General features: G+C 47.8%; 1 protein-coding gene and 1 long non-coding RNA gene across 5 annotated transcripts in view; one reads left to right on the forward strand and one right to left on the reverse strand.

Moving 5' to 3' along the window:
- Positions 1-16,428, forward strand: part of LOC119966108 (DNA topoisomerase 2-beta-like) — a 221,267-nt gene that overhangs the window by 164,106 nt on the left and 40,733 nt on the right. For all 4 annotated transcript variants that reach the window (XM_038797331.1, XM_038797332.1, XM_038797333.1 and 1 more), the window contains one exon: positions 4,873-5,031. In XM_038797331.1, coding sequence (XP_038653259.1) covers positions 4,873-5,031 — 159 coding nt within the window. The remainder of the gene's footprint in view (positions 1-4,872; positions 5,032-16,428) is intronic.
- LOC119966111 overlaps positions 5,044-16,428 on the reverse strand; it is a 59,874-nt gene continuing 48,489 nt past the window's right edge. The window contains exons 2-3 of the long non-coding RNA XR_005460679.1: positions 14,132-14,240; positions 5,044-5,307 (exon numbers count right to left, since the gene is read on the reverse strand). This is a non-coding gene — a long non-coding RNA (uncharacterized LOC119966111). The remainder of the gene's footprint in view (positions 5,308-14,131; positions 14,241-16,428) is intronic.

Consider the following 16,428-nt stretch of genomic DNA (forward strand, 5'->3'; position numbering starts at 1 on the left):
CTTTGTTTGTTCTGTGCTGTACTGTTCTATGTTCTATGTTCTCTCCATAGATGCTGCCTTTATATCCAACATTTTCTGTTTGTATTTTCCTTAAATGTATCCTATAATAGTAATGCCAAGTGATTTCTAGATTATGTCAAAGCAGTTGTAGATTGAATATTAAATTGACAGCCGTAATGAAATGGATTAAAATAAGGAGCATGACTATTTTAGCAAAGCCTTTGACAAGGTCCCACATGGGAGACTTATTAAGATGGCAAATGCACATGGAATACAGGGTGATTTGATAAGGTGGATTCATAATTGGCTGAGTGTAGAAGACAGAGGGTGATGATAGGCAGCTGCTTTAATGTCTGGAAGCATGTGACCAGTGGCGCACCACAGGGATCCGTGTTGGGTCCTCTATTGTTTGTCATTTATATAAATGACTTAGATGACTATGTGGGGAGTAGGATCAGTAAATTTGCGGATGACAAAAAGATTGGGCAGGTGGTTAACAGTGAGGTTAAGTGTCTTGGGTTACAGGAAGATATAGACGGGATGGTCAAATGGGCGGATAAGAGGCAGATGGAATTTAGAACAAAGAACAATCTTCCCCCCCCCCCCCCCCCCAACCCTGCATGGACCATGCTGCCCGTCTGAACTAAAGCCCCCTATCCTTCCGGGAACCATATCCCTCTACCCCATCCTATTCATGTATTTGTCAAGGCGCCCCTTAAAAGTCACTATCGTGTTTGCTTCCACTACCTCCTCCGGTAGCGGGTTCCAGGCTACCACCACCCTCTGTGTAAAAGACCTGTCTCGTACATCTCCTTTAAACCTCGCACCTTAAACCTATGCCCCCTCGTAATTGACTCTTTCACCCTGGGGAAAAAGCTTTTGACTATTCACTCTGTCCATGCCCCTCATAATCTTGAAGACTCCTATCAGGTTGCCCCTCAACCTCTGTCATTTCAGTGAGAACAAACCAAGTTTCTCCAACCTCTCCTAATAGCTAATGCCTTCCATACCAGGCAACATCGTGGTAAATCTTTTCTGTACCCTCCCCAAAGCTTCACCATTCTTCTGGTAGTGTGGCGACCAGAATTGAACACTCCATTCCAAATGTGGCCTAACTAAGGTTCCATAAAGCTGCAACATGACTTGCCAATTTGTTAACTCAATGCCCCAGCCGATGAAGACAAGCTTGCCGTATGCCTTCTTGACTACCTTCTCCACCTGTGTTGCCACTTTCAGTGACCTGTGTACCTGTCCACCCAGATCCCTCTATCTATCAATATTCTTAAGGGTTCTGCCATTTACTGTATGTTTCCCATCTGTATTAGACCTTCCAAAATGCATTAGCTCACATTTGTCTGGATTGTCTGCCATCCCTCCGCCCAAGTCTCCAACCGATCTATATCCTGCTGTATCCTCTTGACGGTCCTCATCGCTATCCGCAATTCCACCAACCTTTGTGCATTCCGCAAAGTTACTGATCAAACCAGTTACATTAATGATTTGGAGGAAAATGTATGTTACAAACAGCAAAGGTCCCAGCTTTCATTCCTGAGAAATGCCACTAGTCACAGCCCTCCATTCAGAAACACACCCTTCCACTGCTACCCTCTGTCTTCGACATCCGGCCAATTCTGTATCCATCTTGCCAGTTCACCTCTGATCCCGTGCGACTTCACCTTCTGTACCAGTCTGCCATGAAGGATCTTGTCAAAGGCCTTACTGAAGTCCACGTAGACAACATCCACTACCCTATCCTCATCAATCATCTTCGTTACTTCCTCGAAAAACTCGATCAAGTTAGTGAGACACAACCTCCCCTTCACAAAACCATGTTGCCTCTCGCTAATACATCCACTTATTTCCAAGTCAGAGTAGATCCTGTCTTGAAGAATCCTCTCCCAACAATTTCCCTACCACTGACGCAAGGCTTACCGGCCTGTAATTACATAGATACCCTTCTTAAATAAAGGAACAACATTGACTATTCTCCAATCCTATGGGACCTCCCCTGTAGCCAGTGAAGATACAAAAATTTCTTTAAGGCCCCAGCAATTTCCCCCCTTGCCTCTCTCAGTATTCTGGGGTATATCCCATCAGGCCCTGGGACTTGTCTACCTTAATGGTTTTCAAGACCCCCAATACCTCCTTTTTGATCTCAACATGACCCAAACTATCTGCACTCCCTTCCCCAGACTCATCATCCACTAAGTCCTTCTCTTTAGTGAATACTTACACAAAGTACTCATTTAATACCTCGCCAATTTCCTCTGGGTCCACGCATAGATTCCCTCCCCTGTCCTTGAGTGAGCCAACCCCCTTCCTGGCTACCCTCTTGCTCTTTGTATATGTATAAAAAGCCTTGGAATGTTCCTTAATCCTGCTGGCCAATTACTTTTCGTGACCCCTTTTAGCCCTCCTGACTCCTTACTTAAGTTTCTTTCTACTTTCCTTGTATTCCATACTTGCTTTGTGTGTTCCCAGCCGCCCACCTTGACAAATGCTTCTTTTTTCTTTGGCTCACAATATCTCTCACCATCCAAGATCCCCAAAACTTGCCATGCTTATCCTTTATCCTTACAGGAACGTGCCGGTCCTAAATTCCTATCAACTTACACTTGAAAGCCTTCCACATGCCAGATGTTGATTTGCCCTCCAATATCTGCCCCCAATCTACAGTCTTCAGTTCCTGCCTAATTTTGTTGTAATTAGCCTTCCCCCAATTTAGCACCTTCATCTGAGGACTGTACTTATCTTTATCCATCAGTACCATAAAGCTTACTGAATTGTGGTCACTGCTTCCGGAACTGCTCCTCTACTGAAACGTCGACCACCTGACCGGGCTCATTCCCCAACACCAGATCCAGTACGGACCTTTCCCTAGTTGGACTATCTACATACTGTTTCAACAAGCCCTCCTGGATGCTCCTTACCAACTCTGCCCCATTCACACCCCTAGCACTAAGTGAGCCCCACTCAATATAGGGGAAGTTAAAATCACCCACCACAACAACCCTGTTGCTTTCACACCATGCCAAAATCTGTCTACGTATCTGTTCCTCTATCTCACCCTGGCTTTTGGGAGGCCTGTAGTAAACCCCCAACATCTGACTATACCCTTCCTATTCCTGAGCTCTACCCATGCTGCCTCGCAGTATGAGCCCTCCGAGGTGTTCTCCCGTGGTATAGCTGTGATATTCTCCTTAACCAGTAGCAACTCCCACACTCCTTTTACATCCCCCTCTATCCCACCTGAAACATTTTAATCCTGAAAAGTGTGAGGTGATACATTTTGGAAGGAGTAATTTAACAAGGAAGTATACTACGAAAGGTCTGACACTTGGAAGTTCCGAAGAACAAAGGGACCGTGATGCGTTTGTCCATAGATCTCTGAAGGCAGAAATAGCTTAATAGGGTGGTGAAAAAGGCATATGGGACACTCGCTTTTATTAATCGGGGCTTGTATTACAAAAGCAGGGAGGTCATGATGGAGCTGTATAGAACTTTGGTGAGGCCACGGCTGGAGTACTGTGTGCAGTTCTGGTTGCCACATTATAGGAAGGATGTAATTGCACTGGAGCGGGTGTAAAGAAGATTCACCAGGATGTTGCCTGGGATGGAACATTTAAGTTATAAAGAGAGGTTGGATAGGCTTGGGTTGTTTCCTCTGGAGCAGAGAAGACTGACAGGTAACCTGATTGAGGTATACAAGATTATGAGGGGCATGGACAGGGTGTATAGGGAGCAGCTGTTCCCCTTAGTTGAAGGGTCAGTTACGAGGCGACACAAGTTCAAAGTGAGCGGTGGTGAATTTGAGGAAAAACGTTTTTCCCCAGAGAGTGGTGACAGTCTGCGATGCACTGCCTGGGAGGGTGGTAGAGGCGGGATGCCTCACATCCTTTAAAAAGTGCCTGGATGAGTACTTGGCATGCCATAACATTTAAGGCTATGGGCCAGGTGGGATTAGGTGGGCACGTTAGGCCTTTCATGCGTTGGTGCAGACTCAGTGGGCCGAAGGGCCTCTTCTGCACTGTAGTATTCTGTGATTTTGCTACATGTTTTCATCCAATATTAAAATAGTGCTTTCAAAAATATTCTTAAGTTAGAATACTTGACTTACCGAGTCACTGTTAATGCATTTACCAAAATACTTGTGGGTTGATATAGATTTAATGTACCACACAACTATTCGAATTTTTGTGATATCATGGAACCACAAGCAATTGTGACATTGAAGCAGTGATGTTGTTGCAAATTATTAATTAATCATACAACCAAAGATAACTTGCTACCTCAGGAAGATATGTAAGCATCTTGCACTGGTAGCTTCTTAATGTTAAATCTGCACTGTATAATCTCACATGTTCCCAAATTGCTTTTTAAATTTTTTTAAAAAGTGACCTTCAAATTGTCATTCTCCAAGTCGTCACGTTTAGCTTGGGTTTGTTGGTGCACCTTGTGACTCTTATGAATTTTTATGTGAAATGTGAAATCAGATTTATATTTGGACAGGTTTGGATTGGAAAGCAAGTTACTCTCCTTAGTCAATTTTAGCAGACTGTGACTTTTCCCATCGCTACCTTTGCCCATCACCAAAAACCTAGTATAATGTTTGTGACTGAAAATATTCAATTTAGTCTATGATAAAATATAAAAGGATTACAAATACAGCTAATACTGATATTTTGGGTAAATACACAGGGCGATACACCACCTTATGTTGCTGTATAAATCTGGTTTACGGAACAATGAAAATTATGCTAATGAAGATGAACATGATAAATTATATACATCTAGAATGTGCATAAATATATAATTGGATGTGATTACAAAATACAGTCTGTTATGTCATAAATTTCTACATTTGATTCACAGGTGCCAGAGCAAGGAAAACACCACTGAGTTCCAAATCCAATGTCAAGAAAGGAAAGAAGAAGAATCCCTGGTCTGATTCAGAATCCAAGTCGGATGATGACCTAGAAGAACCTGATTTAACATTTATTCCAAGAGAAATTACGCCTCGTAGGGCTGCAGGTGATTAATAACATCAGTTTCCTAATATATAGGACTTAGTCTCTCTCTCTATTAAATGTGACGGTTCCAATGCATAATGTACCTGGGCAGCCTGATCCCAATTACTAATGGAGGCAGACCTACAATCCAAAGTATTAGCCAGAGAGTAGGGGTAAGTTCTTCTGCAGTGAAGTTAATGTATTTTGTTGAGATTGTAGAAGTAGCTTCGCTCAGCAACTGACCCACATTTGTGGCTGGCACATTTGATGATGGCGGGTGCAAAATATGTTCCCATTCCTTGTATGGACACACCATGGAAATAAAAAGAAAAACTGAGCTTGAAATAAACAAATGCTGAAAATAGACAGCAGTCCTTCATAGAACAGTACAGCACAGAACAGGCCCTTCGGCCCTCGATGTTGTGCCGAGCAATGATCACCCCACTCAAACTCACGTATCCACCCTATACCCGTAACCCAACAGGTGACGGGGATCTCAGCGGGCCATGTCCAGAGACCCATGTTGCCTCCTTCAGGGAAGGCCTGCCGAAATTCAAGCCAATCAGTCAATAAATGAGCTTTCCACAGGATTAGAATCCTGGGGGCCAGAGGTACTGCCCTCTGATAACAGCCAGCCAAGTAGAGGCCCGTAGCTCTTTTGCTTATTGGTGCCACTGGGCAAATACATCCACCTGAGCCCCCAAGATCACAGAGCGAGTGGTACTAGGAGGGGGGGGGGAGGGGTTAACAAGACACTTAGACATGTAAACAACAGTTTAAGACAAAGTCAACATGGATTTATGAAAGGGAAATCATGTTTGATAATCCTACCGGAGTTTTTTGAGGATAATAGCATAGATAAAGGAGAACCAGTGGATGTGGAGTGTTAGGATTTTCAGATAGCTTTTGATAAGAGGGTAATCTTTGGTTTCAAATTCCTCAATGGTATTCCACCCCCTCCCCCAACGCCCATCTCAAATATCATCTAGTCTCACAACCTCCCAACATATCTGCAAACATCTAATTCCAACCTCTTGAGCATCCCTGATTTTAAACACTCTCCCAACAACGGCGCATCTCGGGTCAGTGGCTGGAACAGGGTAGCATGGCACACGTGTGCCACCGGCAAGTCGACTGGGGATGCCCGCCAAAGCATCAGGCAGGCTGCTTCACCTCAGATGTTCATCGTGGTGACACTGCGGTAGAGCACAAGGGCTAAGAAGATTGAGGATGACTGAGAGGGCGGGGGGTGGAAGTGGCAGGTGGCCCCATCGGTCGATAGTGACAGAATCAGAATTGTCCACCATTAAAACACGTTACACCCGAGACATGTGAAGCCTCTGTCATATTATTCCGCATTGTGGGCTGCATCCCCCTTCCCCAGTGTCCTCCACCTGCCCGTACCCTGGCACAGTGGTCCTAGATCTGGTGCCCCCCCCCCCCCCCCCCCCCCCCACAAGACGTACCACGTGCAAATGAAAGGTGAGAGCTCGCTATCAGCTCCCAGATGCACTGTTCAATGGCATAGATTGAGGAGCACCAGAGTTCAGCTCATAGTAGGCTATCATCATCTTCCATGTATATTGATTGGTTGACAGTGCCAACTCAAGTCCATCACCCTGGAGTGATGTAACACGGACCATGGTAGGGTAGCACAGGGTGATTGCGGGGTGGAGAATGGTTGGGAGGGAGAGGTTGGGGTGGGGGGGGGGGGCACGCGGATGGGGTCCGGGGGGGGGGGGGGGGGGGTGAAAGAGCAGACAAAATTACATTCTATGAGAAGCGGGCGAGGATTTGGGCCTTCCAGGCATGTTGGATCCTCGCCACCCCCGCATGTCCTCCATCTTCCGGCTGCTCCCGCAGGTCTTGACTGGGAGCGTCCTCCTGGTCCAGCTCTTCCTCATCCTCTTCCTCTTACAAGGCCACGTGTTCATCCACCTCGTGCACGTTGCCAAGTTGTGGAAGGCACAGCAGAGCACCTCAAAGTGGGCGACCCTCCGGAGTGTGCAGTGCACACTGGAGCGGTTGATGCATTGTAACCGGATTTTAAGCAGTCCGATGCACTGCTCAATGACAGCCCAGGTGGCCATATGGCCATGTTACATCGGGTCTCCGCATCGGTCACTGGTATCCGCACTGGCACCATTAGCCAGGACCTAAATGGGTACCCCTCATGCCAGAAAATCCAAACGGTCATCCTAGGGCGTCCCTCGATGACGGCGGGGATCTCTGACTGCCCCAGGATGTAGCTGTCATGCACATTCCCGGGGAAGTGTGCGCACACTAACATGATCTTAGGGTGGTGGTCACGCACAGGTTGAACGTTCAGGGAGTGGAACCCCTTCATGTTCATGCCTGTTGCATGCAAGGTGACATGTATGCCATCTATTACCCCCTGGACCCGGGGCATCCTGGCGATGGCGGAGAATCCTGCTGCCCGGGCATTGCATTTGGTCCAGATCAAAGTTTATGTAGTCATCTTCCCAAGCAAACAGGGCACCCATGACTTCACTGATGCACTTGTGGGCTGTAGGTTGGGATATGTCACACAAGTCCCTGTTCGAGTCATTTCACCAGTTACACGTTTTTAAATAGGTGTGCTAAAGGATGACTGCTGGCTGGGGAGCTGGTTGGATCACGGGAGGCTGTTAGAGAGGGTATTCGTCCTGTGCAGGATCCGGATCTCGCCAACGGGAGCACACCGGTTAGATCGGAAACCGATCCGCGCCCGGTAGTGTTCCCGATTTCGGACTCTCCTGTGATCTAACCGGCTTGCTCGGATTTGTGCCCGGCGCGACACGGCTGTTAGATTGCGCCCAATGTGTGATCTGTTGGTAAGTGTCATAATGCCACTCTGAACATATTGGTGAGGCAAGTGGTGGATAATATAACCAGGTGGGGAGGCTCAGCCAGATTTCCTGTAAGGCCATGATGTCAATGCAGTCATTCACTGCACAGATAGCAAGACCTGATTCGCAGGGTCAGCTGATGGACGGTAAATTGGGTGAAAAAAACAAATCTGAAGTGAATTAAGGTTAGACCATCATCCAATGGATGCATTTGGTGAGGATAGTTGAGACAAATTAATCACGTTAGATAAGGATTTTTGAGTGTCAAGTGTGGATGGATAAATGGGAGGTGATGAGATGCATGGAAAGGGAACACTGTGTACTGCTGGAAATTGATTGGATGTGAGGAGTAATGTTATGGAGATGACTTCAGAAGACATAATGTGGAATGGGGCGTAATAAGGACACGGAGAGTCCACATCGAGTCTAATAGAGAACTTGGGTTTAATTACAGTTGCATTATATACAACTTCTGTTGGATTCCTATCGGGTCTCTTCTCGGTTGATGCCCTACTGGCCGACCTTTTAAACATAGTTAAATGGAGTTCCCTTGCCCCTCAGTGGGGTAACCCATACTCTGCGAGAACTAGAGGGAGGAAATCTGTACCCTGTACAGGGCGGCATGGTAGCACAGTGGTTTGCATTGTTGCTTCACAGTGCCAGGGTCCAAGGTTCGATTCCCGGCTTGGGTCACTGTCTGTGTGGAGTCTGCACGTTCTCCCCGTGTCTTCGTGGGTTTCCTCCGGATACTCCGGTTTCCTCCCCCCAAGTCCCGAAAGAGGTGCTGTTCGGTGAATAGGACATTCTGAATTCACCCTCGATGTACCTGAATAGGCGCTGGAGTGTGGTGACTAGGGGGTTTTCACAATAACTTAATTGCAGTGTTAATGTAAGCCTACTTGTGACAATAATAAAGATTATTATTATCTCATGCAGGATATTGAAAGGGGCTTAAAGTACAGTGAGATATCATTAAAACTGCTCAATTTCTACCATCCATTCTGAATCGCTTCAATTTCCATTTGTGGATTGTCCTTTTTAAATTACAGCCAAGATTGTATCATATGGGTTGTTACGATCCCCGTGTGGAACGTTAAACTATAATAGCCAAATTTACTGAATGATTCTCAATTGCTGAAATTATTTGCATAACCCATGGTCATAAAGTCCCCCTTTGAGCGCCATAGCTGGCTCCTGTAGATAGCAAAAATATAAAGACACGGGGTAGAACAAAACCCTAAAACAACAGGGAGCCATATATTTGCCATAAAGATGATAGTACAAAGAACAACACCTTCCGTACCATTAAGCTCCCCCACCCAATCCAATTTGAAAATAATCATCCCACCCAAGAACAAGAAATACAGATATGTACAAGGAACCCCAACAGCTCCCCCTACCCGCTTGCCCACCACCGACATCCAAAACCCTCTCAGAAACCACAATCAACTCTCACACAGTCCATGCTGTTGCAAAAGCATCTGTATCCTCCAGCGCATTGAAAAAATAGTATTGTGCCTCAAAAGTCACTCTGAGCCGTGCCGGGTAAACCACCCTAAATCGAACTCCACTCTTGTACGGGGTGGCTTTGGCCTTGTTAAATGCCATCCACTTCCTTGCCAACTCCACACTAACGCCTTGATGAAACCTAATGGTGTGGCCTTCCCATTTAAAGTTCCGATGTTCCTTAGACCATTTCAGGATCCGTTCCTACTCCTGGAAGCTGTAGAACCTCACAATTACAGCACATGCTGGTTTGTTGGTACGAGGCTTCTGCCAGAGTGACTAGTGGAACCAGCTCGGGAGGAGAATGTGAATCCACGATCCCCCACCTCTTCCCAACCATCTTTGAAAAGTATTCTGTGGGAGTTGGGCCTTCCATTCCTCTGGCAACCCCACGATTCTAATATTCTGCCTCCTAGAGCGCTTCTCCAGATCATTCACCTTGGCCCTCAGTGCTTTATTTAAACCGGCCATCGGGGACATCTCGGCTTCCAAAAAGATAATCTGGTCGCTGTGCTTCGGGAGAGCCACCTCCATGCCCTTTATCGCATTGCCATGCGCATTTACCAACTCGTTGGTTTTCTACAACGCCGACCGAATGGGGGCTAGGGCCTCTTTTATCAAATTGCGACGGTCCCGAGACACTGTCTACCTATGCTTCTCGAATTCTGCCGGCAAGAAGCCAGTAAGTATCTCAGCCATTAGTGGAGTGGCCGGAGTCTCAGCAGCAGCCTCGCCATTTTCTCCACTGAAGACCCCAAGAAGCCTCCAACTCCGTCGACGAACTTCCGCCTTCCTTCTGGGCATTCCCCATATGTGGGCATCTTTCCATCGTTCAGTTGGGATTTTAAGTAAAAAATACCGCCAAAAACTGGGTGAAATGGGCTTTTAAAAAAAAAGGACCTTAGCAGGAGCTACCTCGTGTGCAACCTCTCCCTACATACTGCCACCGGATGTCTCATCTCTGGATTCAGTTAACACTAACAAACGGTTACAAACCCTCCCTCGATCAGGTCACATCGGTCATGATGGTCCAGCTTTCTAAAGTTCCTTTTCTATCGACCAACAGACAATGTCTGGTCACTAATAGAAACTCTCAGCTCTTTTGCACGTCTGAGCTGTTGCACTGTTTTTTAAAATTCAGTCCCTTTTAGCTCGGTCATATATCACATCCCCAAGAGTTTCTGGAATTCGGTTTTGTTCTCACTGCCAAATGGAAAACCAGTCTTTTTGTAGAGCGGTTAGCTGGTAAACCTTACACAAACATATCCTTCTGTCACTGTCTGCTTTCTCTTTGTTTCTGCCTACAACTCTCCCTTGTCATGCAACCCTACTTTCGTGTCTGATACCTTCTGATCTTAATTTCTTTCCTGTTTGTACTGCTTAGACACGTGCAACCCAGAAGTCAACATTTATTGCTATGGTTGAGCCGATATTGCAGATTCGGATTTGCTCTGCTAACTTTCAGATTGTGCCACTCAAAGTACTCTTTTTCTGAATTTTAAGTTCCACTCCTTTGCATTTTGAAAAGAAATATATTCATTACTTCTAAGAAATACTTTTGGCATTTAAAAAAAAAATCCTCATGCCCATTATTTCTATTTATTTGTTTCATCATCGTTGTTTATTTTAAATTCTTTAAAGTTTTAATCCGATTCATGCCTTCGGTATTTTTACAAAAATATTTGTGCATTATTAATTCTCCCTTTGGAGAGCTGGAGTGACTTAGTGGGTGACTCTTCTGCCTCTGAGCCAGAAGGCCCGGGGTTCAAGACCCTTTCCAGGACTTGTTGGCAACCGAAGAACCGAACCACAGTTCCACATAGACCGTGTGTATCAGTGTCAGTCCCCAGCCTGGGTAATTGGGGAGAGCTAGCGCTGGATGGGCATCTGGATGTAAAACCATCTGCCAAATCAAAAAATGATGGTTGATATGTAGCATAGTCAACCAGCATTGTGGTCTATTGTGTGCAGCAGCTTAAAGTCTCTCAATTAACTAATTTTCCTGAATGATTTCAACATTGTGCCTCATTCAGTCTTTAATTGCACTCCAGCTACTTGTAGTTCATTCCATGATCATTGTCACCTTTGAACAACACAGTTGTTTGTTCTTTCATTCCTCTCTGGTGAAATGTTACTCCTGAGAATATCCTCCAGACATCTGGGGCGGGTACCCGGCGGGGCAGGGGGTCCCGGCGGGACGGAGTGGCGTGAACCACTCCGGCGTCGGGCTACCCCAAAGGTGCGGAGTCCTCCGCACCTTCAGAGGCTAGGGCTGCGCTGGAGTGCTTTGCGCCCCGCCGGCTGGTGTGGAAGGCCTTTGGCGCTGCACCAGCCGGGGCCGATGGGACTCCGGCAGCCGGCGTGGATCTGCGCATGCGCGAGAGTGTCAGCGGCTGCTGACGTCATCCCCGCACATGCGCAGGGGGTGGGGTTCACCTTCGCGCCGGCCATTGCGGAGGCTTACATGGCCGGCGATTAGGAATAGAGTGCCACCACGGCACAGACCCGCCAGCGGATCGGTGGGCCCCGTTCACGGGCCAGGCCACCGTGGGGGCACCCCCCGGGGCTAGATCACCCTGCACCCCCCCCCCCCCCCCCCCAGTACCCCGGAGCCCGCCCGCCCACGCCGCCAGGTCCCGCTGGTAAGGGACCTAGTCCAATTTACGCCAGCGGGACCTGCATAGAACGAGCGGGACTTCGGCTCATCGTGGGCCGAAGAATCGCTAGGGGGGGGGCGCGCCGATCGGCATGGCGCAATTCCCACCCTCGCCAAATCTCTGGCGCCAGAGAATCTGGCGGGGGCGGGTTTCACGCCGCCCCCCCCCCCCCGGTGATTCTCCGACCTGGCGGGGGGGGGGGGGGGGGGGGGGGGTCAGAGAAACCCGCCCCTGATCTGAAACCTCTTAAATTTCTAAAAAAATTCTTTAAAAAATAGAAACAAATTTCTTTAACTTAAATTTCAGTCAGTGACAGAAATGACACTTCCTGAATGTTCAGATCATATGCAACCACCGCCTCAGAACCTCAGAATCATGCACATGTCTGCCCGCTAACCTGGGAATGTGCAAGACAACTAGATCCTGGGGCACTCTTGAGATACCCGGTGTCTTTGAGAACCACCCCAGGATGACGCGTTGGCTCATAGGGGACGAGGGATACCTGCTAAGGTCATGGCTGATGACGCCAGTGCGGAGATTTGAGACCGAGGTGGAGACCCAATACAATGAGGCCCACATTGCCACACATGCTGTCATTGAGCGGTGCATGGGCTGTTCAAAATGCAGTTCCAATGCCTTGACAGTGTTGGCACTGTCAGCGGCTCACTATACAAGGCAGGAGGGTGATGGTTTCTCGCTGTGAGAAAAGCTCTACTGCTCCTCAGGATCTGATAAAGTCTGACTCCTGTCTTTCTGCTGTCAGAGCACTCACCCATTCTCATAGCGGATTCTGCACCAGGGAATCACTGTGCCCGGGGGGGGGGTAGGTTTCAGGGGGGGTTGCCGGTGACAGCGCTAGCAGACCCACTGTGAAGACTAACGTGATGTGCATCAGCAACTTTGTGCACACCAGATAGTGTCCCCGCGAATCCTGTCCACTAATGTTGCCCACTGATGTGTGTGTCTCTGCACTGATGGAAGGTGTGATGCATCACCGGTGTTATCTTCTTAGCTCTACTCCAAGGTGTTCTTGGTGGTGGTGGGTTTGGGGGGGGGGGGGGGGGGTACGACTCCGGATGGCCCAGCCTCATCAGTTGATGATCCTGCAAGGAATAGGACTTGTGGTAAGTGAGAGGGAAGGATAGTTTGTCTGACATCAACAACTCACTTGAAAGAGGTCATCTGGATGAAGGGGCAGAGGATCCTCACCTCTGTGGGGCAGGCCAAGCTCGCTGTCGGTCATTGCTTTCTCCTCTGGCAACCCCTCGATTTCCATGGTCCGTCACTCGTAGGGGGTGAAGACTCAAAACTCTGGGATTCCGCCCCCTGTCATTGCCCTTCCCTCTTATTATGGGGTATCATCTTCTGTGGGGACAAAGGGACGACATTGTGCCGGTGGGTGCCAGCAGATTCTGAGGAACAAGCACGAAGATCAAATGTGGGGAGGGTGCGAAGTGTCAGCCAGTCGATAGTGGGGGAGGAGGGGGGCGGTTTGGAAACTTGAGCAGTGGCAAGTGGAACTGATGTCAGGAGAGAGGTGGTAACCTACCCTTGCAGCTCGTTGGAGGTCGTTTGTCTTCTTCCGACTTTAGACGGTGGTCCTCCTGGTCATGCTGCCCGCACTCACTGCAGCTGCCACTGCCTCTCAGATGGCTTTGCGAACCATGCTGCTGGTTCTCCAACACCCTCGGGGGAGCAGGGTGCCCCGCCTCTCATCCACTGCTCCGAGAGGCTTGGTAAGATCAACATTGTCAAACCGTGGAGCTAGTCTGCAGTTGCCATGCTTTGTGTTGACTGGAAGTGAGTGGTGAGGGAGTGCTTAAAAGCAGCTGCCCCTTGTCAGCGGCGAGCTGCTGGGGTGCAAGTTGGGCGAATCAGATAGCAGTGGAGACAGGAATAGCCTGATTTACGTGGGGATTCATTTTTGGCACAAAGTGCCGTTGAATACAGGCCGCGATCTCGCCAAAGCAACCCCCAAGAAACACCCCGTCAAACGCGCCCAAAAGCAGACTTAGAATTATTTCCACTTAATCACACCCCATATTTATGTTGTAATTAATGTACATCTTGTAATTAATGTACTTTCGTGAATAAAATCTGTGATTCTTACCCAGTCTGGCCTACATGTGACATCAAACCAAGAGCACTGTAGTTAACTGTTTTCTTACGGCGTTGATGTAGGTACCCTGGATGACAAGGCACACCTAGTCCAGTCACACCTGCAAAATCAACGTTGCTATTATTTGGAGACTTGTGCCAAAATTACCAGAGATAACTCAAGCGACAGCCTGACAGTCATACTCACAGAATCAAACCTTCCATTCATTGAGGTGTGCACAGTAATATGTCTTACAACACCACGTTAAAGTTCAACATGTTTGTTTCAAACACTAGCTTTCAGAGCACTGCTCCGAAATGTGGGGTCAAGTGAATGAGGTGTGTAACAGAACTTTGGGAACAGCACTTGACATACCTAAGAAAAGAAAATACCCTCTGAAGCTACAACATAGGTCTCTGTTGATGTTAAGTAGTAAATGCAGCAATCCCAAAATGAACGCATCAGATCAAAGCTGTGGATGAGTAGCATGTCCACTCATGACTCAATGTACATTTAAATAGAAAAAAAAGGTCCCATAAGCATTCCCATCCTCAACGACGGAGGAGCCTAACACATGATTGAAGGCTGATAAATACCCAGGACCTGATAATCTACATCCCAGAGTACTTAAGGAAGTGGCTCTAGATAGAGTGGATGCATCGGTGGTCGACTTCCAGGATTCTATAGACTCTGGATCTGTTCGTGCAGATTGGAGGATAGGCCAGACTGGGTAAGGATCCCTGTTAATGTAACTTCACTGTTTAGAAAGGGAGGTAGAAAGCAAACGAGATTATCGACCAGTAAGATTGACGTCAGTAGTAGGGAACATTTTAGAATACATTATCAAAGATTTTATAGCAGAGCATTTAGAAAACAGTGGCAGGGTCGGACAGAGCAGCATGGATTTATGAATGGGAAATGATGCTTGACAAATCTACTGGAATTCTTTGAGGATGTAATGAGTTGACGGGGAGCCAGTGAATGTGGTTTATTTGGACTTTCAGCATGTTTTTGACAAAGTCCCGCATAAGAGATTAGTGTGTAAAATTAAAGCGCTTGGGATTAGGGGTAGTGTATTGAGATGGATAGAAAACTGGTTGGCAGACAGGAACAAAGAGTAGGAATTAACGGATCTCTCTCAAATTGGCAGGCATTGACTAGTGGGATACCATAGGGATCAGTGCTGGAACCCCAGCTATTCACAATATATAAATGATTTGGATGAGGGAACAAAATGTAATATCTCCAGATTTGCAGATGACACCAAGTTGGGTGGGAGTTTGAGCTGTGAGGAGGCTGCAGAGATCATTCAGTGTGATTTGGATAAATTGAGTGAGTGGGCAAATGAAAGGCAGATGCAGTATAATTTGGAGAAATGTGGGGCTGGATTTTCTGAATTTGGGGCTATATCCGGAGGATTCACGTGGGAAAAATTGGCGCGGCCGCAGCACCGATCCCCCGACGGGTGAGGGGCTAGCAGCCTCAACACTTAAAATGCACGGCCTTCCCGATATAAATGCCTGGAGAATTGTCGGGTCCGTGGCCGCGCATCCGCAAGACGATGACCTGCAACGGTCGCGCCGTACATTATTGCGCCGGCCGTGCACTGACCTGACCTGCCAGATAGTGTCCCCTTGGATACCCCCGTGCAACACCCCACCAGCCCTTGCCGAAGCCCCCCTGGCCAGCAGCACGGCTCCCGCCCGACTGTTGGCGGCGCTGGACACAGTCTGCAGCTGCCATGCCGGGTTCCCAACCGCGAGCCCATGAGTCAACCGCGTGATCGGGAACTCGGCCCATTGGGGGCAGAGCATTGGGGAAGGGCCTTCAGGTAATGTCCTGAGACCGTCCCAACGGTGTGTGACGCGCTCCTCAATGACAACGTTTTAGAGAGGGTTTTGGAGCATCCGAAAACTGGCGACACCCCCGATTCCATCGTAAAAGGGATGCTCCGCCTGATCGCCGTTTACGAATTCAGCTTCGGGCAACGTAGAATCCCACCCATGAGATTATCCACTTTGATAGCAAAAATGAGAAGCAAACTATTATCTGACTGGCCATAAATTTGGAGAGGAGAATGTGCAACAAGAGGTGGGTGTCTTCGTACACCAGTCACTGAAGGTAAGCATGCAGATAAAGAAGGCGGTAAAGAAGGCAAATGTTGGCCTTCATAGTGAGAGGATTCAAGTACTGGAGCAGGGATTGCTGCAATTATACAGGGCCTTAGTAAATGTAAATGTGTGCAGTTTTGGTCTCCTTATCTGAGGAAGGATTTTCTTGCTCGAGAGGGAGTCCAGCGAAGGTTTACC

This window comes from Scyliorhinus canicula, chromosome 5 (assembly GCF_902713615.1).
Source record: "Scyliorhinus canicula chromosome 5, sScyCan1.1, whole genome shotgun sequence".
NCBI lineage: Eukaryota > Metazoa > Chordata > Chondrichthyes > Carcharhiniformes > Scyliorhinidae > Scyliorhinus > Scyliorhinus canicula.